We start from the raw sequence: 26,379 nt of genomic DNA, 5'->3' as shown, positions 1-26,379 counted from the left end.
AATCTGAATATTGACCTAAATTAGCAATGCTAAATTCATCCCAAACTGTTTTAGCATGAGCATACTAGTAGTTATGGGTCATTTGGCACCACTTTGGGTATGTTGACACCACTCGTGCGGTGAAGCGTCCGGGGTGCGGTGAAGCGAGGGGCGTGAAGCGTTGTGACGGGGTGTGGCGTTGACAGGGTGTGGCGTTGTGACGGGATGAGGGGTGTGGCGTAAAGCGTTGTGACGGGGTGTGGCGACGGGTTGTAGCGTCAATGTGTCATCGGGATGTAGCAATGAGGTGAAAAGGGTAAAGAGGAAACAACGTATCATTGGTAATACACAGATAATAATGTATATTACGCTAATAGAATTAAGAAAAGACGTTATATTCTACATAGGACATAGTCAGCGTGACAGTCAACGCAGGACGTGAAATGTCACGTGAATGACATTCGACGTGAAATGTCACATGCATGCCAAAACAGCACAGCTGGCCGACTGCTACGGGGAGGGTAACGAATACATAGAAAAAACATGGTAGCGCCAAGAGGGTATTAACCATGTAAAAGACTGACGCTCGTTGGAATGGGTTAGGATCAACGAATACGTAGACACATGGCAGCGCCAAAATGACGCTAGCAGTGTCTAAACGACACATCGTGGTGGGATCAAAGAATAAATGAGATCCTGCACTCAAGGAACGAGGAAAATAACCGTACAGGATTATCAGAAAAACATACAAATGATAGGAAAATAAATTCAACAACATTCAGCAAACACGCTGCGAACTATTTTGTCCAAAACTGAACAAAGAAGTGAAAATACCTTGAGCGATCAGTTTCGGTGAAACATCAAGACCGTTAAATGTTAGATTAAGTGAACATCAATCTTAGAGAATTTGATAGATCTGAAATATGTAAGCACGGATCCATAGGTTTCACTGGAATAATTCAAATGTATTCTTGAAACGGATGAAAGGAAAATCAAAGAAGCGGCTTATGCTAAATGAGACCAATTGTGTCGCAAATTCCTCGGCAGAATGTAGTGAAGTCAATATTGAGGATACATTATGTTTTTTAAATAACAACAAAGTAGAATGTTTAAAAGTATATATTACATTAAAAAAATAACAGCATATATTAAGCAGTTTTCATAATTTGTATATCAAAAGTTGTTTTATGTAAGCCAACAGTTTGGTCAGAAGTAATGATATCTTCTATTTTGTCCAGTAAAGCGCATATATCAGTGCTACTGAACATAGTTGTGGATACTGGCGTGTTAAATTTATCATTAAAAGTCACTATACGTATTTTGTCACCAGGTTTATAATTAGCCAGCTTTTTGGCATTGTGTAAAGCATCGCTCAAGGTGGTTTGCAAAGAGTCATGTACATCTTTTAACCCACCACCTTCTTTAACATTTTGAAGTTGATAAGTGGTAATGTAGGTATTAAACTTTTTAACATGACGTGTATGCAGGGTATGCAGCAACCAAGGACCATTCATGGTGTCCTGAAACACAAGTGTGACTGTCTGTAAATAAAACACAATAGGTGCTCTTAGCCTTTATATATAAAGTCTGATGGTAGGTATGTATATAAACAACGTGATTAAGGTTCAAATATTTTTATTTCATTACAACTAATACAAAAACAGGAAACGGGTTTGGTAGTACCCAGAATATAGTTGTTACAGCTACAACAAAATACAATATTACATGTTTCAGTACATATTAGCAACTCCCGTAATATGCTATTTTCTAGTTGTTGGGCCAATTTTAATATCTCTAAATCATCCACCAATAACTCGTAGTCGTCAATACAATAATCATCAGACATAGCTCTGTGTTCTAAAATGAGAGTGCTAAGTACAAACAAGAATTAACTTAAGAGTTAAGGTTATAATGTAAAAATGTCGTGTGTATCGAGATGTCAAAACGTCGTATTAACGCATTGGTGGAAGCTACAAAAGGGTTTACCGTGAATGAAAGACTACTTCAGGTACCAAATAACTATATTTAAAAACAAAAAATACACAATTAACTTTAAATCCTAAAACTACTAAACTACATCAAAACTAAAATTAACGTATAACTATCTATATATATACACAACCTATATACACAACCTTGTTAAGTCGATGCATTATTTAGAAACCGTAATTTGTGGCGTTCACGCTCAGCCATGCGAAAGCGCTTCTTCTGCGCCTTCGACATTTTCGGCGGCGGTTCCCGAATAATGTTTTTAAATAATGCACCGACTTTAATTAATGGCAAAGGTGACACATGCCATTCATCGTCCCAATTTTCATCAGGCTCGGGATGGCACGAATCTCCACTGCCGCCCTGGGTGTCGTCACCTGAATCTCCACTGCCGCCCTGGGTGTCGTCACCTGAATCTCCACTGCCGCCCTGGGTGTCATCACTTAAGTGTAGATACAAGTATCTACGTCTGATGTGGTGTAGTGGAGATTCATGCCATTCATCGTCCCAATTTTCATCAACAACAGCTGTGTACAGGGGTGCACAGCTCACACACGTAGCTGTTGTCGACCACAAAGCCATTATCTACAATAACAAAAAGAGATAACTAAGTATGATGCGTATACATACAAAAGACTAGGTGATAAAATCAGAATGTTATTAGAAACCCCAGGGTAGCGTGTCTATTATTTTATTATTTTCGGGTAGCACTCTACGTTTGTTATAGTCCATGCGGTATGTTTTTGAAACTCTCTCTTTAGTTACAATATTTTTTGTATGTACGTCTCTACATATTTGATCATAATATAAAACAGTATCTTCTAGTTTGGCTGTAATTATATCAACCATAACATTGTGATTTAAATATAAAGAATTTTCATAGTTGAGTCTAAACCCTTTAATTTTAGTCACTTGACGGCCTAGCATAGTTTTATAATGGTAAGATTTAGGACCTGTTGACAAAAATTCTGTGATGTAGTCATCAGTAGGTAATTCGTCAGACCAGTCACCCAACATGTCACCCGTTTTGACCGTGTTAACACCATCATCAATGTAAACAATTGAGTCTGTGTCGAAATAAGCTACAGCTTCACCCAGTTTATCAAGCATGTCGTACAACCGTAAGCGAGCATTGGACGTTGTGAACGCTGCAATAAATACATTTGTATCCTTAGATTTTTCCACAAACTGCTCTTTCACACAAAATGTTGCTTGTACAATGTCGTTATAAAATAGGCAGTTAGTAATATCTATTGTGTCGTCCAACAGAATCTCATACCATCGTTTGCAGTTAGTGATATATTCGGTCTGGGACAAATTCACTCGTTGGCCGAATTTACCCCATAGACTATTTAAGCAGATTTTAGCGACCTCTCTTCTACCTGGATTTGGTGCTATTTTCGCTAAATCGAGCTCTATACCCATTTGTTCTTTTACAGCCCGAGCGTATTCTTCGCATGAGGCATACGTATGTGGACTACTTTCTAATTTTATTTTCATAAAGTCCTTCACATATCCTTTAAACAGATCCCTAGACGTTTTCTCGAAATGCCACACCTCGCTAATATTGATGATTTTATATCCTTTTTCCAAAGCAAATTTGCTTTCCGGTTTATTCAAATATGTTTTATGCATACAGCAATAACTTCCTATGCATCACACCTGGATTTTACCAATTATCCGTACCGAGATATTAGATAGATAATTTTAATATTAGAACATTTTATCTATTATGAGTAATGACTAAAACCAACATGTTTTTTCCATTTTTTCGTTAAATTAATTATTTTTTATTTTCGAGAGATTTTTACAAAATTTTTTGTTTTCTAAATTAATGAACGACTCTCGCATTACCTTAGTATTTATGACTGGTTTTAACCAAGTTACAGATTTTTACAACTTTTTTCACATTTGGAACTTAGTTAAAATTCGAAGTTTTTTACATTTTTTGTTTTTTTAAATTGAATTAATAAACGACTCTCGCATTTCCTTTGTATTTATGACTGGTTTTAGCCAAGTTACAGATTTTTACAAAAACTTTTTTCACATTGGGAACTTAGTCAAAATTCGAAGTTTTTTTACATTTTTTGTTTGTTTAAATTGAATTAATAAACGACTCTCGCATTTCCTTTGTATTTATGACTGGTTTTAGCCAAGTTACAGATTTTTACAAAAACTTTTTTCACATTGGGAACTTAGTCAAAATTCGAAGTTTTTTTACATTTTTTGTTTTTTTAAATTGAATTAATAAAAGACTCTCGCATTTCCTTTGTATTTATGATTGTTTTTAGCCAAGTTACAGATTTTTACAAAAACTTTTTTCACATTGGGAACGGTTAAAATTCGAATTTTTTTACATTTTTTTGTTTTTTTTTTTAAATTGAATTAATAAACGACTCTCGCATTTCCTTTGTATTTATGACTGGTTTTAACAAAGTTACAGATTTTTACAACTTTTTTCACATTGGGAACTTAGTTAAAATTCGAAGTTTTTTACATTTTTTGTCTTTTTAAATTGAATTAATAAACGACTCTCGCATTTCCTTTGTATTTATGACTGGTTTTAGCCAAGTTACAGATTTTTACAAAAACTTTTTTCACATTGGGAACTTCGTCAAAATTCGAAGTTTTTTTACATTTTTTGTTTTTTTAAATTGAATTAATAAAAGACTCTCGCATTTCCTTTGTATTTATGATTGTTTTTAGCCAAGTTACAGATTTTTACAAAAACTTTTTTCACATTGGGAACTTAGTTAAAATTCGAATTTTTTTACATTTTTTTGTTTTTTTTTTAATTGAATTAATAAACGACTCTCGCATTTCCTTTGTATTTATGACTGGTTTTAACCAAGTTACAGATTTTTTCACATTGGGAACTTAGTTAAAATTCGAAGTTTTTTACATTTTTTGTTTTTTTAAATTGAATTAATAAACGACTCTCGCATTTCCTTTGTATTTATGACTGGTTTTAGCCAAGTTACAGATTTTTACAAAAACTTTTTTCACATTGGGAACTTAGTCAAAATTCGAAGTTTTTTTACATTTTTTGTTTTTTTAAATTGAATTAATAAACGGCTCTCGCTAAAATCGACGCTACCCACCGACCCCGTCGCGCCACACCCGTCACAACGCCACACCCCGTCACAACGCTTCACGCCCCTCGCTTCACCGCACCCCGTCACAACGCCACACCCCGTCACAACGCTTCACGCCCCTCGCTTCACCGCACCCCGGACGCTTCACCGCACGAGTGGTGTCAACATACCCAAAGTGGTGCCAAATGACCCATAACTACTCATACTGTTCATCTACAAAACCCTTATCGTTTAGTTTATTATAAAATGCCTCTATCGGAGGTAAATCGGTAATGTTTAATTTTTTCCAGCAATCAATAAAATCATAACAAAAAACCCCTTTTTTAGTTATTAATTTAAATTTTTCGTCACTTAAATTACCAAATTCTCGTTTGCAAATTTTAAAGCCATTTTTATCTAATGTTGATGCTAACTCATCTAAAGAGGTCCCTAAAAATCTTAATGAATCAATAAATCGAAATTTTATGTTAGTAACTGCATCGTTAAGTGTAAATGAAATGTATTTTTCTTTATTGACTGGAAGTAGACTAATATCTCCTTTTTTACTTAATTCTGAAATTATAAAATGGCTATCGTAGCCACTCAGATTGTGAAAAATCACTGGGACGACAAAGACTTTTTTAAAATTTAAATTACATGCCTGGTGGGCGAAATTTCTGAACGATCCTGTAAAATGATCGTGATATCTGACAACGATATCTGTAGGAGAAAAACATTTTTCACATATGTGGCACACTGTAGCCCCACAAGTGCTCGGCTTTTCCTCCATTGGTATAATTATCTTTATTTTTGAATAAATACTTTGAGCTAAATTTGGCATTTCATTAGCAAACCAATCCATGCAGTCAATGCCTCTATAGCTCTTAAAAAAAGATAACTTTTCATCATAACTACATTTTATATAGTATCCGGCACTATACGGAATATGTTTTTGATATTTTTTAGTAGAATGAGATGTGTGGTGATCTGTAACTTTTTCTAGCATGCACTCAAAATCTGCATATATGACAAATGGTGTTGTTTGTTTATAAGTGTAATTTTTAAAACTAACAGCTTCATATTTAGGAAATGACATTTTACAATTATTAATATCTGCACACATGTTTTCATGTTCTGACAATTTCTTTTCAGTTGAAAAATAATTTAGGCATCTATTACAAAGAAATAATTTGGTCTTTCTTTTATTTACTTGGTTAGAAATTAATCCAGATAAGTTCGTAATGTGGCAGTAGTGGTACTTAATTTCAAAATTATCATTATCTACTGGAGGTGCTTCATAATCGTTTAATTTAGGAAAATACTGATTTTGAATTAAAAGAAGATTGACATGTTTGGCAACTACTGTTTTAGTTAATCTTGCTGGATATACTGTGAAAAATGACTTTTCATTATTTTCTATCAATTCTAAAGCATATACATTGACGGAGATATTATTTATTTTTTCAAATTTTGAAATTTGATGTAACGGCATTGGTGCCTCCAAGTCTTCTGTTTTTAATACTGTACTTTACCATGGATATGAGGACGTACGTTCTTTATTTACTTTAGCCGGATAGAGCGCACTAACTATGGCCCAATAAAAACATGCCTGATCTGAATTTTTTACGTTAATACAAGCACGCTTTTTTTGAATAGACTCTGGGAGTTTAATATAAGATGAACCATTTCCAATTTCATATTGATTAATATTGACTTCTAAAGATACAATTCTATTTAATGCAAAACCAGAGTCTTTTTCCTGAAATTCGGATAACTTATTATTTATTATATCTTTAACATTCTCAAAAAACCATCGCTCTGTATCGGTAGATACGTCTAGTATAGCATTTTTTGTATTAAAATAATTAAAAGTTAAAATTTCCTCCTCCCCAGATTTTTTAATAAATTCTCCACAAAAACAAACATTAACTTTAACAACTTTATATACTTTTAAAATTTTTCTGATTTTATTTTTAAAAATAATGTAACAATCATTTAGGAAATATGCTAGGTCCTTATGATATAAATTAATTATAACTCCAGTTTTAATTCGACTATTGAACGCGGAAACAACATTTTCTCATTTAACCCTTGTTTTTAGTTTATTGTCTAGTCCCATACCTACATGTCTATTTAAAATACTCTGTTTAAAATGTCCGACATGCGTTTGCAGTTTTCTAATTGTACCTATAGGCAAATTGAGTTTTTTTATTACTTTATTGCAAGTTTTAATTTGTTTCGTTATGCGTTTCAACCAAACTTCTTCGTCTTTAGCTGTGAATTTATCAAAAACTATCTTTCTGACTCTTTTGGTGAATAACAATAAATTTTCACATTGTTTAACAATATCCATAATGCTTGCTTACCTTTCTCTCTCTCTTTCTTTTGATGCTCTAGATTATTTTAAAGCTTGACATAGGCTGGTATTTTCCTCCCAACTCCACCTGGCCCTGGTATACTAAGGAGTATTTACCGGAACCAAACTCGGGCACTGCTGAAAGGTATGCTTCTGTCACCCGTTCCGGCAAAAAAACCACCTCTTCACCTATGTCGAGTAGTACAGATTGTCCAAATTTAGTTTTGACAATTCTTGCCTCCTTGATTGGTTGCGGGATGTCTATCGGCAAGTCTTTTAGTTTTCTTACTGGTTTTCTGGCTGCAACGATAGATGCAGAGTTAATCTTAGTTAAATCCATCTGAAATAAAAGAATAATATACTAGCAAAGCAGAAAAGTTGCAAAATCAAAAGAGAAACACCGAAATAAGATTTCATGAATAAGAGGAAAATGAACAGTAAAACAAACATAATTGACAATTATTTAATGCAACTACAGATGCTGAATTGATTTTTATATAGAATACAAAAAACATAAAAGTAAAAAGACAAAATGCTAACGTCTTTTTTGTAGACAGTTATTGCAACTACAGATGCTGAATTTTTTATCGAATCTCGGAATGTTATAAACAGCAGAGCAAACAACAGATTTTGACACAGAATAATTACGAAAAACATAAAAAGTAAAAAAGACAAAATGCTGTCGTCTTTTTTTGTAGACAGTTATTGCAACTACAGATGCTGAATTTTTTATCGAATCTCGGAATGTTATAAACAGCAGAGCAAACAACAGACTTTGACACAGAATAATTACGAAAAACATAAAAAGTAAAAAAGACAAAATGCTGTCGTCTTTTTTTGTAGACAGTTATTGCAACTACAGATGCTGAATTTTTTATCGAATCTCGGAATGTTATAAACAGCAGAGCAAACAACAGATTTTGACACAGAATAATTACGAAAAACATAAAAAGTAAAAAAGACAAAATGCTGTCGTCTTTTTTTGTAGACAGTTATTGCAACTACAGATGCTGAATTTTTATCCCGGAATGTTATAAACAGCAGACAACATCTAGTTCAAAAAAGAAAAATGTTAAAAAATTTGGCGCAGAATAATTACGAAAAACATAAAAAAGTAAAAAAAAGACAAAATGCTAACGTCTTTTTTGTAGACAGTTATTGCAACTACAGATGATGAATTTTTATCCCGGAATGTTATAAACAGCAGACAACATCTAGTTCAAAAAAGAAAAATCTTAAACTGCGTCGGTTCCCTCCACTTGGAGTGATAAAACGATTCACGTAATTTAGAATGTTTGTGCTTGCAAAATTATGTACGGTTTAATCATTTTGTTGGTTTGGAAAATACCAGCATTCCTCGTGCACGTGATAAGAAATGCAGAAATGTGGGTATGATAACAAAATTATGGTAAATTATAGTCTTTGAAATAAGTTGGAAAATACCAGCATTCCCCGTGCACATGATAAGAAATGTAAATGCCTGCCGCTATTTCCTATGCGGTATGATAATTTTCTGCTATCATTTATTTTGCGTCGTTATTTTCAACGTTTAATTATTTCTTAATAATTTACTTAAATAACTTTGAGATTAAATTCCTAGCCGCTATTTCCTGTGCACGTGGTATGTAAATGTTCTGCTAACATTTATTTTCATTGTTATTTTCAACGTTTTTAATTTAAATATTTCTTAATAATTTGTATAAATAACTTAATTAAACATTTTGGGGATTAGTATAAATCAAGATGCTTGTCTGTTTACATGTCTTATTGTTGCTCTCTGTAACTGTGTGTGCAGAAAATAGCACTCTGGAGTATGCTAGTTCTTTTCTAATGCGTTTCGGATATCTAAATGCGTCAAGTAATGCTAATTCTAGTGTAGATATGGCCTTAGTTGAATTTCAAGAAAGATACAATCTTCCGGTGACCGGAACATTAAATAATGATACTATGAATATGATGAATAAGCCTCGATGTTCTGTTGGCGACAATAACTATGCAATTCATTCGAAGTGGAATAAAACGAAATTAAGTTGGTATTTTCCTCAAGCTACTAGTAATCCTAGTTATATAAATCTTGCTGCAGAAGCTTTCGCTAGATGGGAGACAATATCTAATTTAAAGTTTAAACGAGTAATAATACCTTCTTCAAAGCCGGATATTATTATAACTGTGGTGCCAAATAATCATAATTTTCGAGCAAGTTGTCAAGGAACCTCTAAATGTTCATTTAATTTCGATGGCCCCGGAAAAGTATTGGCCCACGCATACTATCCCAGCGCAAACGGTGAGTGTACCGAAATTCATCTTGATGCTAATGAACGGTGGTACGTAGGAAATTGTAGAGCTCCTGATGGTGAAGTCAATTTTTTGGCTCTCCTAATGCATGAAATTGGTCATTCCCTCGGACTGGAACATAGCAATAGTGATTCGTCTATTATGTATGCTTGGTGGTATCAACAAGATGTGCCAAGTTTTGGTGATGATGATAAAAAGGCAATGAGCATGCTATATGGACAAACAGAAGCTCCTTCTTCGATACCAACAACACCAGTTACGCAAGCGCAAACAATTTCGCAAACCAGGAGCTATGTACTGAAAACACCTGCACTAAAAAACAGGGCCTATTAGCCGAAAACACCTGCAATAAAAAACATATGTCTAATTCAGTATCCCGATTTCATGTTTCTAGCTACATCTCCACAGTTTCCAAATTATCGAATGTACGTTGGGTCTGATAAATATTTATGGAAGTTTGATTTAAATGAGATGCGTCTTCCAAAACATCCTGAACTAATTACCGATTATCTCCCTAAAGAGTTGAGGTCTACGCAAGTTTCACATGTTTTTCAGAATTCCGAGGGACACCTAATAACTGTAAGCAATGATAGGTATTACGAGGCATCTTTCCCCAATTTAAAACTTCAAAAAAGTTTTATGTTTCCTTCTATACCTGCGAAAACCAAAATAAATGCCTTATTTCAAACAAACATCGGCCAAACATATTTATTGTACAATGACAATTCATACACTGAATTTAATGAAGCTGGAGATGTCTTAAACCATGGCCCAATAAATTATCTGTTCCCCGGAATACCAGATAAAATAACATCAGCATTCCAGTATACGGATGGGTTTGTTTACTTTTTTCAAAACAATACCTATTATAAGTACAGCGAATACACACGTAAAGTTGTAGCAGCAGGAACGTTCAGTTGGGAACTTTTTGAGATACCCTGCCCTGAAGACGGCCTATTAAAACAATTAAAATCTTTGTTAAACAAAATTGTAGCTATATACGAATAAAGATTGCTGTGTTCATTAGTGATAGTTCTTTTAATAAAAATTACATTGTTTATGTTGTTTTATTTAAATTCCAAAATTCAAAATTTCAGCCGCGCCCTTCTTATCTACGAGATCCCGATGCATCGCATGAAAAATTAAGGTACCGAACGCACATCTGGTTCGCGCACCGTACGACCCACCTAAAATACCGACGCGACGTCGCGTCACGAAATGCGACGTCTCTCTCTAACACATTGTTTTCCCTATGTCTATAGTCATGGCCGTGTTAAATGCGACGTCTCTCTCTAACACAATGTTTTCCCTATGTCTATAGCGACAGCCGTGTTGTTCATCTACTAATAACCTTGAAAAAGAGCCAGTTTTTTATTCGCAAAACGATAATGGGCCTTTTTTGGTATATGTGGAATCCACTGAAAAAGTGGGTTTCAATATTGGTAAATTTAACAATATTAAAATTGCTAGAGATATTTGTATTCAAAACTTAACTGATGTTAAAAAAATTAATAACAAAGGCTTAAATAAAATCTCAGTAGAATTTGTTAACTTTCAAGCTGCAAATAATTTTGTAAAAAATAAAACTCTTCTTGATAAAGGCTATAAAATATTTATACCATTCAATTTTGTAACTTGTAAGGGATTAGTTAGGCAAATTGATGTCAAATTAGGAGAGAGAGAGAGAACTATTAGATTGCTGTAAAACAGACAGCTCGGTAGAAATTCTTCAAGTTAAGAGATTAAATCGTAAAATAGTTAAAAATAATGAAACTACATATGAACCTACTGAATCGGTTCTCTTTACATTTAAAGGAGTTTGTCTCCCTAAATCCATAAATTTATATAGATTGGAAAGACCTATTTCTGTATATATTTCCCCAGTAACTCAGTGTTTTAGATGTTTAAGGTATGGCCATACACGTACAAATTGTAAAGGCAAGGAGAGGTGCTTCACCTGTACTTAAGAAAAAAAAACAGACGGGGAGGTTCACTCTTCTTGTGAAATTAAATGTTTTTATTGTAAAAACCCCCATAAATCAACCGATAAAAGTTGTCCCGAGTATACAAGACAAAAAAATATCAAAGAGCTCATGTCTTTTGAAAATATAACTTTTTATGATGCTAGCGAAATAGTTAAAAAAAATTATTTGACACGTGATGAATTAGTATATCGCCCCTCCGAATTCCCTATCATTAAAAACTTTAATAGAACTGAAAAAACACATGATAATAAAGATAACCTCATTCAACCTTCACAAAGACGTACACATCATGTAAGAACCGACCCTATCAAAAGATCTTTTCAACAAGTTGTGGCTGAAAACAATAAAAAAAAAGGATAATTCACAAAGGCTATGATAAAAAGGCTCATAATGAAAATTTATTATTTCCCAACTCAAGATCTCAAAATGAAAACAACACCAAATTTCTCAAAAAAACTTGAAAATAATATAAATACACAGTTGCCTACTACTAGTGCAGTTCATACCTATAATTCACAAGAATCTCCTTCCTCATATCCAGATGAGGTTAGATGTATTATCAATGCAATCTTAAATTCTTCAGAAAATAATAAAAGAGTAATTAAAAACATACTATTCAGTCAAAATTTTAATATGAATATAGACCCCGGTTCCCAATCGGACTCAGAGTCCTAAATAACCTTTTCTTTCCATCTAGGTCAGATACAATTAAGTAAAAGATAATTTTTTGGAATCTAAGAAGCATAAATTCAAACAGGGGTAATTTAATTAGCTTAATTTACAAAGAAAACCCAGATATTTTTTTAATAAATGAGTCTTGGCTAAAAGCCAATGACAATTTTAGGCTCAATTCATATAACATAGTTAGGCAGGATAGAGATTATGGGTATGGTGGGATAGTAACATGCATTAGAAATAATATATTTAAGAAAATTAAATCTTTTTCTTCAGAACATATTCAATATATAATAATAGAAATAGGTAATTCACAAGTAATTAATTTTTATTGCAACTCACATATGCATATAAATAACAATATTTTAAATAATCTTATTTCCTTCAATCCTAAAAACATTATAATTATGGGAGATTTTAACTCTCATCATCCCTTATGGGATAAAGCTACACCCAACAAAGGAGGTAGAATAATTCATGATTTCTTATTTGATAACGATCTTGTGATTATGAACGATGGTTCACCAACAGTTTATTGGTTTATTGGATTTATTGGCTTTATATCAACCACCTTATTTGGAGTTCAACAATTGGTCAGGACATACAGCCACGTGTGACTGCAGCTCTCCAGAAGCTACAAATTCTAATTGGAGGACCCAACAGCTAGAACACACAAGCAGCCCATCGAAGCAATAAGTAACACTTATTAACTGTTAAGCTTTGGCAGGGTTAATTATTGTTTTTTTATTCATTTAAATAAATATGTTTGGTTAAAATTTGTCTTATTTTCTATCAACTGAGAACTCAGGTTCAATCCCTAGTTTAAGACAAGACGAACTCACCCTTGAGATACTGAGCTAGGCAAGGTATAGACGATCAGCTCCCATGGTTGATTGAGGTATTATTTTCACAATAGTACTTCAATTCTCTTTGGTAGTCTTATCGGTACACTACTGGCCCTTAAATTAATTTCAAAATTCTTAGTTGTAACAAATCATCCTACTATTCAATTTATCAACAACTTTCTATTAAAAATAATCCATAGACCGGAGTTTTAAAATAAAGACAAAATACCATACCTAGTGGAAGCACTTCAACAGTATAGGCCTTATTTAAAGTTAATATATAGAGGTTCAAATTTTCCATGTTACGAAATTGATTTTCATATACTCAATATACCTTTAAAATCTTTTAACTGTAATTGTAAAAAAGGAGACATTATGTCAAGATTTATTTTTGAGGCCGAAACTAAAATCTCAGTATACTTTCATTTTTTCTGATGCGTCAAAGAGGGACAACAGAGTTGGTTTTGGTATATTCATTCCATCCCTAAATTATAAATTTTCGTCACGTCTTCCCAATCATTTAAGTATTTACAAAGCAGAAATAATTGCCATACACGATGCAGTAAAAACTGCCATTAATAAAAAAATTAAAAATGTGATAATTTTCTCGACGACGAGGTTCAAGGCGGAATTAAGATTAACGGAATCAGCATAGACAACATCAGATATGCTGATGATACCGTCTTAATAGCAAGCAACGCACAAGAACTACAAAATATAATAAATGCGGTAGTTCACCACAGCGAAATGTTCGGTTTACATCTAAACGTTTCCAAAACTAAAACTTTAGTATTTTCAAAGACACCAATAAACGTACAGGTGTATGCCAAGGGTCAAATAATAGAACAGGTAAATTCCATAAAATATTTGGGAACAAATATCAATAGTCAGTGTAATCCAAAAAAAGAAATCCTATCAAGAATCGAACAAGCAAGGAAAACATTCATGAGCATTAAAACATTTTTTACAAGATCAGACCTTAGTCTACTGCTTAGAATCCGAATGATCAGATGTTACGTTTTTTCTGTCTTACTGTATGGCTGTGAAAGTTGGACAATGGACTCTGAAATAGAAAAAAGAATAGATACCTTTGAGATGTATATATACAGACGAATGTTGAGGATTCCATGGGTACAAAGAGTTACTAATGTTGAGGTACTTCGTCGCATGTGTAAACAAAAAGAATTACTAAGAATAATCAAAGAGAGGAAAATGCAATACTTGGGTCATGTGCTGAGAGGCGAAAGATATGAATTACTTCAAGTTATACTGGAAGGAAAAGTACAGGGCAAAAGATCAGTAGGAAGACGCCAGAACTCGTGGCTGAAAGACCTGAGGAGATGGTTCGACCGCTCATCCGCAGAGATCTTTCGCGCAGCAGTTTCCAAAACTACAATTGCCATTTGGATCGCCAACCTTCGAAAGGAGACGGCGCAATGAGAAGAAGATAATTTTCTCAGATTCACAGGGGGCTATAACAAAACTCTGTAATCCTTCTTTTGCAACAAATTCTGAATATTGGGTTATTATGACAAAAAGGCTAATTGCTTCATCTAACATGAATGGTTATAATATCCAATTATCCTGGATACCGGGTCACTCAGGTATACCTGGGAATTCAGAGGCAGATACTTTGGCCAAAATTGGAACAGATCTTAATATTCCCAGAAAAATGGTATATGACATAAAAGATATTTTAAATTTCTTAAAACAGGATATTTTAAACATTTTTAAAGATAAATGGAGAATCTTAGTCTCAACCAGACATCGTGGGTATGCTAGAGTTCAATCAACATTCACCAATACGACATGGTATGGCAATTTAAATTATAAAGATAGGAGACACATCACAACTATAATTAGAATGCGTACAGGTCATTGCCTGACTAATGCCCATCTTTTCAAAATTAATATAAAAGATGAATGCGGCATGATGGAAAACCTGAATCACATATTTTTCGAGTGCCCTATTAACCATATTCCTAATTTGGACTTACATAAGTACTTTGTATCAAAAAAGAAAATATCACCGTTATCCATGACTGAGATTCTATCCTCTCCGGAAGACGAAACTATAGAGATAATCATGCGTTTCATTAACATTAATAAAATCAAACTCTGAAGCTCAACTATCCAATTTCCCTAATGTATCCTATAATCCTGCCTGTTTTAGTGCTTCGGTGTTGTCCTCTTATTCCATTTGTTGTAATATTAATTTGTCCTCCAGTATTATTGCCGTAGATCAGAAAGCCGATACAATAATAGCGAAGTTATAAGCTATATAGAAACAAGAAAAGCGCTAACACGAGAAAAGCTGTAGTTCAGTGAAGTTTTTAGAGATTCCTGCATGGCCCAGAGCCAGACAAAGTGGGGTCCCACACAAATCGGGCTGGCAATTGCCTTGTAGCAAAGCCATCAATACAACAAAACAACAACAACAAACTTGTCAACAAACATACCTAACCTACAGGTGGAAAGCGAATATCAAAGTAATAAAATGGATGAAATAATTAATCTTGCTTTGCCTATGGGACAGGACTCTAAATTTTCCGATGCCCAACAACATGTGCAGGAGTTGAGTGATTTTATAACAGTGCATTATAAGAAAAGAGAAAGAAATAGAGTTATGAAGAAGAATATTGGACAAAATGAGGAGTCTGGTGATTTTAGAGCCGAGCGCAAAGTTTGGTTATACTATACCTTTATAGAATTAAGCAGCATGTATCATTTGGAGATATCCAAGAGTTCGTAAAAATCAAGAACAATTCTCAGACGCGGATGTTATTGTAAAGGAACTATCGACTGAAGAAATAAGTGTTTTATGTTTGGGATTAGCGAAAAATACAAAGATCAAATCTACAAACAATCTACGTGGTCCAATGGAATTGGTTTTAAACGTTTCGACTTAAAAAAATTCCACAACTACCAACGTAACAATAAGGATTTTTGAAGGCCTTCTCAGATAAGAAAGGAATTAGTATCTCCCAACCAGGATCAAATAGAATCTTTGACAATACAGGGCACAAAAATAACATAAATAATATTGTAAGTGTGGTAGGTGACAAACTGGATACTCGTATATCTAAATCTAATAGCGTTAATAAATTTTCTATTATTTTATACATTATGTTCTGTACGCAATAAAGTTGAGGAACTGGAAGTATTTCTTAGCGAAAATGATTGGCCACATCTCGTGCTTTTAACTGAGCACTGGTTATATCCTCTGGAAACACTTTGTCTTAACAATTACTCCATAATAACCAAATTTTGCAGATCTGAAAGCATCCATGGAGGCACATTAATTTTAATTAATACAACGTTTCAGTATAAATTCAATTTTGTTGACTACAATAAATTTAACAACCTCTGCATTGAATCTGAATTTGAATTCTCTATTACTTTCAGTAAGAAGCTTAATACGTTTCTCATTGTTGTGTACAGACCCTCTAAGTCTATTATTCAGTTATTCTTTCAAAGATTGGAATCCTTGCTAAAAAAAATCAACAAAATGCTTTTATTATCTTGACAGGCGACTTTAATATTGATTATCTGGATTCATCACACAACCATGTTATTACCACTACAAATTTACTTAATAGTTTTAATATGAGAATGATGGTTACCAATCCAACCAGAGATAACAGAATATTGGATTATATTTGTACTAATCTACATCCAGATATGGCTGTGTGCAGAGTGATTTCCTACTTTTCATCAGACATGATCCCATTCTATGTGAATTTCCCCTTAAGAATCCACCTTATACAGCCACATGGGGTAGGATTTTCAGCAAAAGTAATTTTGACAGGTTTATCAAATTATGTAATCAGAAAGATTGGAATAATATTTCTCTTAATTTACTTCATCAATTTCATCACACTCTCATGAAGATTCTCAATTTAGCATTTCAAAAAAGAATTCTTAAATCGAAAAGTAAGAAAACTTGGGTTACTAAAGGAATTAGAATTTCCTGCAAAAACTTAAGATCGTTCAATTACATTAAAAAACATATAATATGCAATGATGAATTTTTGATATATTTCTTTAAATATAGCTCGATATATAGGAAGGTTACTAAATTAGCCAAATGTATATCTTTTAAATCTAGAATGGAAAATGCCAATAATAAACAAAAGGAATCTTGAATAATCTTAGAGAGCCAAAGTTCCCCAAACTACTGATATAGTCTTAGACCCTAGTGAGCTGAACAAAATATTACTGCTCGGTAGGTCCAGAACTCGCTGGAAAAATGAATTCTTCTTGATCCAATGCACTGTTTAAATGGAGCTTTTTCAACGGGTCACTTTGGCGATTGTTTAAAATGTGCTAAGGTTATTCCTCTGTATAAAGGTGGTGACCACGATTTACCTGCTAATTATCATCCTGCAAATATCTCTTACTGTCGCTTTCAAAGGTTCTAGAAAAATTGGTAAAAATCCGAATGATGACTTTCTAACAAAAACACAATTTACTTTCTTCCTTCTAATTCGTTCCCAGTCATTAAAAAGTACATATGATGCCATCTTCGAATTCATGGAAAAACTATACTTGGACTTAAATAACGATTATGTTGCTGTCGCAGTTTTCTGTGATCTATCTAAAGCCTTCAATGTGTTAATCACCAAATACTTCTTAATAAACTGGAAATATATGGTTTTAGAGGCACTGCTCTAAAGTGGTTCAGTGTTCAGTTCATACTTGGAAGACAGATGCCAGTCTGTATCAATCAATGAGCGCTACTCTAGTAATATCTTTATTAATTGTGGAGTACCTCAAGGCTCTGTCTTGGGTCCTTTCTTTTTCTTGATATATTTTAACGACATAACTAACCTCGACATTAATGGCCGGTTTACTATATTTGCAGATGACACCACAATTTTAGAGCAAAACAAGTACTCTAAGGTACTGAACAAGATTATTAGTAGTGATATGCTAAAAATCTTAGAGTGGTGCAAAGCTAATCATTTGACAATTTTTCAAAAACCAAATTAATTTCTTTTAAGAATGATCTAAACAACATTACTCTGTGCAATGAAGACATTTGCTCTGACACTGTAAATAAATAAATTTTTAGGTCTCTATATTGATAATAAACTTAAATTTGAGCAACACACTGTATGTTTAAGCAAAAAGATATCATCGAGTTGCTTTGCGGTCAAATCAGTTGCTCATCATTTAGATTTCAAGATTGCAAAAAGTGTTTATGTGGCCCTGATTGAATCTAATTTGAGATACGGTATTGCCTTTTGGGATAGCTGTTCTCTTCATCATTTCAGTAGAAATTTTATGCTACAAAAGAGAGTGCTCAGATATTTATGCAAGGTCAAGTTTGGTACATCATGCAGGCCTCTGTTCCAGAAACATGTTATCTTGACACTTCCTTGCATGTATATCCTTGAATTAGGGTGCTTAATTTTTAAAAAACATAGAGGATATTCGGACAGATTCCCCTTATAACATTCGTCTAAATTACGTTATTCCCTCTTCTACATTGATTAAAAAATCATTTATTTACACTGGTAAGAAAGTGTTTAATCACCTACCACTCGATATAAGATCCTCAAGCAATATTTTTGTATTCCGAAGAGCAATCAAGAAGTTTTTATTATCTAAATGTTACTACAGTATAGAGGAATTTTTTGGGGACAGTTGTGCTAATTGATATATAGATATGTTTTTTTTTTAATTATGGAAATTTTATAATTAGTATTTTAATGTATCTTGTACCTTGTCTGTACTATACCATGTTGTGTTTTAGAAATGTAAACTCATTTTAAAAACAATAAATTTCTGTGTGTCTCTCTCTCTCTCTCTCTCTCTCTCTAATTCAGAATTCTAATCTAATTATAATTCAGAAACCTTAAATTCAGTTAAATCACTAATAGATTCAAGCTATATACATAAATACTACAAAGCTATCAATCTTTTTAAAATCAATTATTATTTTGTGTACAATTGTTTAACTTCTGTTCAGAAATTAAAAAATTAAACTTTAATACAATTTTTTAACTTCAAAGTTGTCATATTTTCAATGGAGAATGAATTAATTACCTTTAATATAAATCAGAATTCAATAGCAATTAAATATTTAAAGTTGAGCAATTGTGCACTTCAAACTGTATTTACCTGCAATAAAAAATACAATAGACCAACTCTAGAACAAATTGTAGGTTAATTTTACCTGCTAATCTTTATTATAATCTAGCATTAACTAAAAAACTTCACATAATCCAATCCTTTAAATATACCTATTCATATGACAGTAATTAATTTACATTATAAATCAATCAAAATTCTAATTAATGAAATAATCAACAAATTAAATAGTCACATGAATTGAATTTATAAATCTATAACCCCAGTATACATGTGCAAATCAAAAATACATTAAAATAATTAGGAAATGTAAAATAGTAAAAAACTCACATTTACTTCTCCTCCAATCAATCATTACTGCTCCTTGGTTAAAATCACAAAACCATGTGTATTTGAAAAACTATTCTTGAATTCCGTGTTGAGCTGACCAAATCTCAGTTGAAGGATCAAACTTATGGTTACTTGATATGATGGACTATAAAATCATTAATAATACTCAAATATACTTGCATTTATTTTATTTTACCCTAACCTTAACTATATATAACCTAATACATAAGTGCTACCAATTATGGTTTTTCCAAAAGGATGTTTACAAGTGAAAGTTATTTCTCTGAATTGTTGTTTTTCAGTAGGATAGTAGTGATGCCATATCACACTAGCACTGTTAATAATTAACAGTGCTAGTGTCAATTATAGTAAATGCATGATTGCCATGTTTTAAACTTTTCAAGACATTAAATTTTATAAATATATATAAGTATTATTGTTCACAAGGCAAAATCTATTCATTATATTCACCTTCATATAGTGGCATTAGTATGTGAGCAACTGAGTAGACTGTTATTGAATTTATTGAAAGTATTAGAACATTTCAATACTTCATATATCTTTGTTACATTTTAGCAATGGGAGATTATGAATACAAGCCAACCTCCGTTTCTAGTTTTTAGACCCAGCTGGTCTATGACACTGAAGCACCTAAATTTATAAAAAAAAAACTCTAGTATCACTATCTGAGGGTTAAGCAAACTGTTAATTTTATAATTAATCATATTAGAGAAAGTTTACAAATCTCTTGATACCAATACAAAATATAAACTTTTAACTACAATTACCTTTTAAATCCTTACTCTTATCAGTTTGTACAATTAAAATCTCCTCATTTGGTAACTTTGCATAATTGTGTTCTGCAACTAAAAAGTTTTATAAAATAGTAACCAATTAGAAAATTATTAATAGTTGTCTTCCCAATACTTACTACAATAAGGTATCTCATATGATTGAAACATGTGTGAAGATTGTGCATCTCTACTTGTTGAAGGACTTTCAACTAAAACAAAAAGTTAATATAATAATTTATACCATGATTCACTTCAAGTAAAATAATTTTTATTAATTACATATGAGGGTTACTTACTTTCTGTTACATTTGTTTCTGCACACAACCTTGAAATACTTCTGGAGTGTACATTAGAAGAGGAATCATCTAAAATCAATTAGAATGTTATTTGTTCTCTAATAACAAATACTTGTTGAACTCACCATGCATATGTAAGCTAGGAATTGCAGTTGGATACAATCTGTGACTCCATGAAGAAACAAACTTATCTTCAAAGTGCCTGCGGCATATTCGTTTTGTTTTAAAAACTGTAGTGGAATTCATTATATCTAAATCAGGATTTTTAATAACACTAAGCCACTTCCTAAATCGTATAATCTCTTTATCAGGATTTGGAAAGGAATGCCTAATTGTTGAAGAATTGGTACATTGTACAATACAACATTTATTGTGAAAAACCATATTTAACTAATTATTAATCTGCAAAATACTATTTGAACACCATGAACACTTAGAAATCTAATGACTTTGAGATTAATGCTAACAAACCAACTACGCCAATTAAGTTTCATACTTCACACTTCACAGAAGAAAATATTGCGCTAACAGTGTTGCCATCTCCTTATAATGTATAAGATATGCTTCAAATACAAAGAAAGAAAGATTTTAAATATTACATTTTTATTATATTACTTTATGGATTCTGCAATTTTATAATTTATATAAAACACGAATGAATTAATATTTGTTTCTGTTAATATAAATTGCAGTTAATTATTAGAAAATTATTTTGTCCTTTGATAGGTTAGTAGATAGAATTGGCAATAGCGGCAGAACCTTCTAAATCAGTGGTCGCCAACCTATTCAATGTGTTGAGCTACTTTGTTAATTTTGGAATAAACAGCGAGCTACCCACACGGAAGACACGTAACGCAACGTAAATGAAATAATCCACAGTTAATCTATCATTATATGTATTTATTTTACTGTTTAACTGGTAATACATAATACATAGGTACTAATAATAAACTAATAACAAAATAACTAATATTACTAGTACGTACTTGTTCATAGCTACATTCTTACCTATCAAACGAAGGTATTTGAAAAATAAACACAAACTTTTATTCAGCCACAACGGCATGTCACGTATGATTTAAAAATAGTTAATAATAACAACAAAAAAGTAACGCACTATCATAAACATTGAAAAATAAAAAAGCACGTTCAATGAGAAGGCTGACACACAGACTCATCGATAATTTTTTTAATGTTTGCAGTATAATTTGATGCAGCCATTCGAATACAATTATCCAAATGTTCATCTGTAAGTCGATTGCGATATTTGTTCTTAATAAACTTCATATTGGAAAAAGAAGATTCACACAAATAGGTTGAACTGAATAATGCTTTCACTTTCAAGGCAACACGGCATAGAACTGAATATTTGTCTTTACTTATAATAGGCCAGATACATTCAGTACTTGAGACTAACGATTTTAAGGCTAAATCATTTTGAAACTCAATGACTTCCATTTCTGTTGCAGCGATGTCTTCGCCAAAGTTCTGCATAACACAAGCTGCAAACTGCTGGATATCAATTTCCATAAAGGGTGAAACAACAAACTGTGCTTCTAAAGCCATTTCATTGAAATCCTTAAAACGATTTTTGAAGTTACTCTTTAGGGTAGAAATTATTTCTACATGATATTTGTTGTCATAGGGTTCTAATGGATTTTGAGATATTTTTTCTGAAAGAATAGGAAAATGCTTGGAATCGCTGTTAATTAGGTTTTGTTCCCAAAACTCCAGCTTTTTGATAAATGCTTTTATATCAGAAATCATTTCCGCTAGTTCTTTGTCTCTCCCCTGAAGCTGCAAATTAAGTTCGTTTAATTTCTCTGTAATGTCCACGAGAAAACCAAAATCTCTAAGCCAGATTGAATCTTCTAGTTCCGGAGTCGGTTCATCGCGTTGTTTGAAAGAATGAACTATGCCAGATAGGATATCATTAAAACGTTTCAGCACCCGTCCTCTACTTAACCATCGGACTTCAGAGTGAAGGAGTAGGTCCCCGTATTAACAGTCAACTTCATCGGTCAAGGTTCCGAATAATCTTCTTTGTAACGCTTGAGCTCTAATCTTGTTCACAATTTTTACCACCAGTTTCATAACGTTGTTTAGTTTCAGGAAATTTCCACATAATGCTTGCTGATAGATAATGCAGTGGTAACAGAGAAATTGCGGAAAAGTTTCATCTTTACGACATAACGCCACCAGACCCTTATCACAACCCACCATAGCTGGAGCGCCATCGGTTGTCAAGCCTACCATTTTCGATATTGGAATTTTCTCGGAAGAAATAATATTTTTTAAATGAGAAAACAACTCCTGTCCAGTAGTATGTCCTTTCAGTGGAATGAACTTCAAAAGATCTTCTTTAATCGTAAAATCACTAAAAACCATCCTGACGAACACGGCCATCTGGGCAGTGTCAACGACATCTGTTGATTCATCCAGTTGAAGTGAAAAATAAACACAGTTATCTAAGTCAGTTCTTAACTGTAAAAAAATATCATTGCTCATTACTTCTACACGTCTCATCACTGTATTAGCAGAAAGTTGCATAGATTTTATACCTGAAACTATCTCGTCTTTATTTCTAAAGTTGGCAAATAACTAACGAATCAGCAGCTTCTAAAAACGCCTGTTTTATCATTTCCCCGTCTTCATAAGGTTTCTTTTTTTGTGCAATTATCTGTGACACACGGTACGATGTTTCAGTTGCAGCCTTATTTTTGTCGACTGTTCTTAAAAATATTGATTGTTGTCCAATTAACTGTTTTTTTAACTGTTTCAGTTTCTCCTTTCTGGCGGCAGAATGTAGTGGGAATGATTTTTCAAAATTAGAATGTACAGTTTTATGATGTCTCTCAATATTTCCTTTTTTAGCAACGGAGACCGAAGTATTATATAACAAACACATATTTTTATCTTTAACTTCTGTAAAAAAGTATTGTTCTTCCCATTCCGAATGAAAGTGGTATGTCTTTACCTTCTTACAACTGCTTGCCATAATATTATTTTTGTTGTTCTCTACTAACTCAACCGCTGGACGTTGGTTACGCGTTCAGTTTTAAACTAAGCGCAATGTCGCCGCGCCGTGCGTATTTATCCCGTTCAAAGCAATCCAGATCGTTCTCGAACACTAATGCGCTGGTCCGGCTGGTCGGTTCTATAAATAGCCGATTCTAGCTTGACGGCGTCAGGGGCAGATCGCTCACCGCAACGTTGCCGCTGTTTATGTTTAATATTATGACAATTAGATTTTTTTGTGGAATTTTCGGAAGCTTCTCTGATTTTTGCAGCCTGTATTTTTTAAATTAAAATTGTTGTGAGAGCTACCAGAATTGTCTCCGCGAGCTACCGGTAGCTCGCGATCGACAGGTTGGCGACCACTGTTCTAAATAGTCTGTATTCTTTGCTTAGACAAAGAAAGCGAGTCTCTCTCTCTTTCTTCGTCAAACATTATTTTGGCTTGGTAACAACGAATACAGGTGCACATTGGGTATATGGATGGTGTTATTTAATAAGGAACTAGGAGGTTTTGAGAAATTAAATAAAATAGTTTGATCAAAGATATAAACGCGAAATTTTAAGATTAAAACAAGATAATATCGGTTTCTCAATAACTTTATTAAAAAAATATTATAATCGTAGGTTTTCATAGAAAACTATAAAAAATGTCGAATAACTCTTTTCTTCTTTACATTTATTCGAATAACAAATTTATAAAAATCAGACGAAAACAGAAATTTATAAAAATCCTGTGCATTTTTGGGAACTAACTTAAACACATCTATTAAATCTGATATTTGTTCAGATGATAAGGATTTACCGTCTGACCTTTCATCCTTTAATTAAGGTTTACGACCTTTCCCACCTTTTTCAATATTAACATATTTTGGCTCTTGGGCTCAAATATGTTTTTATTATTCACACAGTTGGTTGTTGCTTAAGAATTTTAATTTCATGACAAGCTAACCATGACACTTTATCATCAATGTTTCAATTCAGTAAATTTTTAACAAAAACAAAATCTTTTTGGGGAGACACAATCAAAAACTTTCTGTTTCTATTACATTTTGCCATCACGTCGACATAATCGTTATCAGTTTAGAGCCTCTATTATAGTTTAAGTGCTGATTCCACGTCTCCAAACTGCGTGTTATTAGGCAAACAACTATGTCCGGATAATAGGATCATTTCCAATGTGTTATGCGTTGGATGAATACGCAAGACATGGATAAGTACAAAGACTAGTTTAATACTACGAGTTTGTCCTCCATGTTAATCAGACCCTAATCTTAAATCCTTAACAGTGGCTCAGATATATTCTCTGTCCAAATATTAAAAATTTTCTGATTTTCACTTCCACGTCCACTGTTGGACATAGAACTCTCTTAAACCCCTTCATTCTTTACGATTTTGTGCTCTTTGTTGCCAATTTTTCGTGATACGCCTGATGTCACCAGCCCAACGTGTAGGTGATCTTCCTCTACTACGTTTGTCTGCTCTTGGCCTCCAATTTGTAAGGTTGCTCGTCCATCGTGAGTCGTGCATTCTCGCTATATGGCCTAACCAGTTCCATTTCAGTTCCGCTATGCGTTCAACAACATCAGCAATACTGGTCTTTCTTCGCAGATCTTCGTTTCTTATTCGGTCCCGCAACATCACTCCCAGCATAGACCGTTCCATTTGTCTCTGTGCCACTCTCAATTTCGAAGCAGTAATCTTGATTAGAGTCATAGTTTCCGCCCATAGGTGTTTTTCTTTTTCTTCTTCTTCTTTTTATATACACATGACTCTGTCTGTTTTTCAATGTGCCTCCAGTAAGTTGTCGTTCCATCATTTTCGTGGTCTTTCTACTGATCGACTTCCTATTGAAGAACCGTCTCTTGTCGTATTTACTACTCTATTTGTTGTCATTCGGATTATATAATTCTACTCTTCTATTTCTTACCTAGTACTTGATGTTCTCCACCTTGCATCTACGTCGTATATCTGTACTTCTAGTTCTGTCCCATAGTGTCTTCATCTCTGCTGTTTCTAACATCCTTTTTGTCCTGTCTGTGTCAGGTTTTGTTTCTGTCGCGTATGTCATTGGTCTGATGACTGTTTTGTAAATTCTGCCTTTCGTTTCTTTCCCGATAGTTTTATTGCTTCATATTGTTTCATTTAGGCAGCCTACGGCTCTGTTTGCTCTATTCACTGGATCTTCCACTTCAGTTTCGAGGTTTCCGTAGCTAGATAATATGATGGCTAGATATTTAAACTCCATCACTTGTTCTATTATCTGACCTTTCAGCTCCAATTAACATCTTGGTAAATTTGCTGTTGTAACCATGAATTTTGTCTCTTTTGGGGAAATTAACATGTTAAATTTTCTGGCAGTTATATGAAATTGGTGCAGCATACGTTGTAAATCATCTTCATTTTGAAAGAGTAGTATTGCGTCGTTTGCACAGCAGATTATTTTAATTTGTTTTTCTTCCATTTGGTATCTTTTTTTAGTTCTTACTTTTTTATTATTTCATCCATAATCAGGTTGAACAATAGAGGACTCAGGAAATATCCCTGTCTTATCCCATTATCAGCTTTATTAGGGTCGGTTGGTTCTTCTTCTACTTTTACTTTTATTGTGTTGTTTTGGTATATATATTCGGTCGTTTTGATTTTTCCT

At 33.1% G+C, this 26,379-nt stretch overlaps 1 protein-coding gene across 4 annotated transcripts; it reads right to left on the bottom strand.

Annotated features, from left to right (window-relative positions):
* Positions 1–1,160: 1,160 nt before the first annotated feature.
* On the bottom strand, positions 1,161–21,214 carry LOC140452173 (uncharacterized). Of its 4 annotated transcripts, XM_072546275.1 has the most exons (8): positions 20,840–21,214; positions 20,715–20,783; positions 20,556–20,627; positions 20,413–20,490; positions 19,625–19,769; positions 7,409–7,738; positions 2,379–2,553; positions 1,161–2,345 (listed from the first exon to the last, which is right to left on the bottom strand). In XM_072546275.1, the coding sequence occupies exons 1-5, from the start codon at positions 21,096–21,098 to the stop codon at positions 19,753–19,755; spliced, it is 495 nt and encodes a 164-aa protein (XP_072402376.1). In that variant the 5' UTR covers positions 21,099–21,214; the 3' UTR covers positions 1,161–2,345; positions 2,379–2,553; positions 7,409–7,738; positions 19,625–19,752. The 4 variants fall into 4 exon arrangements, with proteins under 4 accessions (XP_072402376.1, XP_072402375.1, XP_072402377.1 ...); XM_072546274.1 differs by having other exon boundaries at positions 1,163–2,553; positions 7,409–7,698; XM_072546273.1 differs by having other exon boundaries at positions 1,164–2,553.
* Between the last annotated feature and the right edge of the window lie 5,165 nt (positions 21,215–26,379).

The sequence above is a fragment of the Diabrotica undecimpunctata genome, chromosome 10 (genome assembly GCF_040954645.1).
Source record: "Diabrotica undecimpunctata isolate CICGRU chromosome 10, icDiaUnde3, whole genome shotgun sequence".
NCBI lineage: Eukaryota > Metazoa > Arthropoda > Insecta > Coleoptera > Chrysomelidae > Diabrotica > Diabrotica undecimpunctata.
Note: the sequence above shows the minus strand (reverse complement) of the source record. Positions and strands in the feature narration are given on the sequence as shown.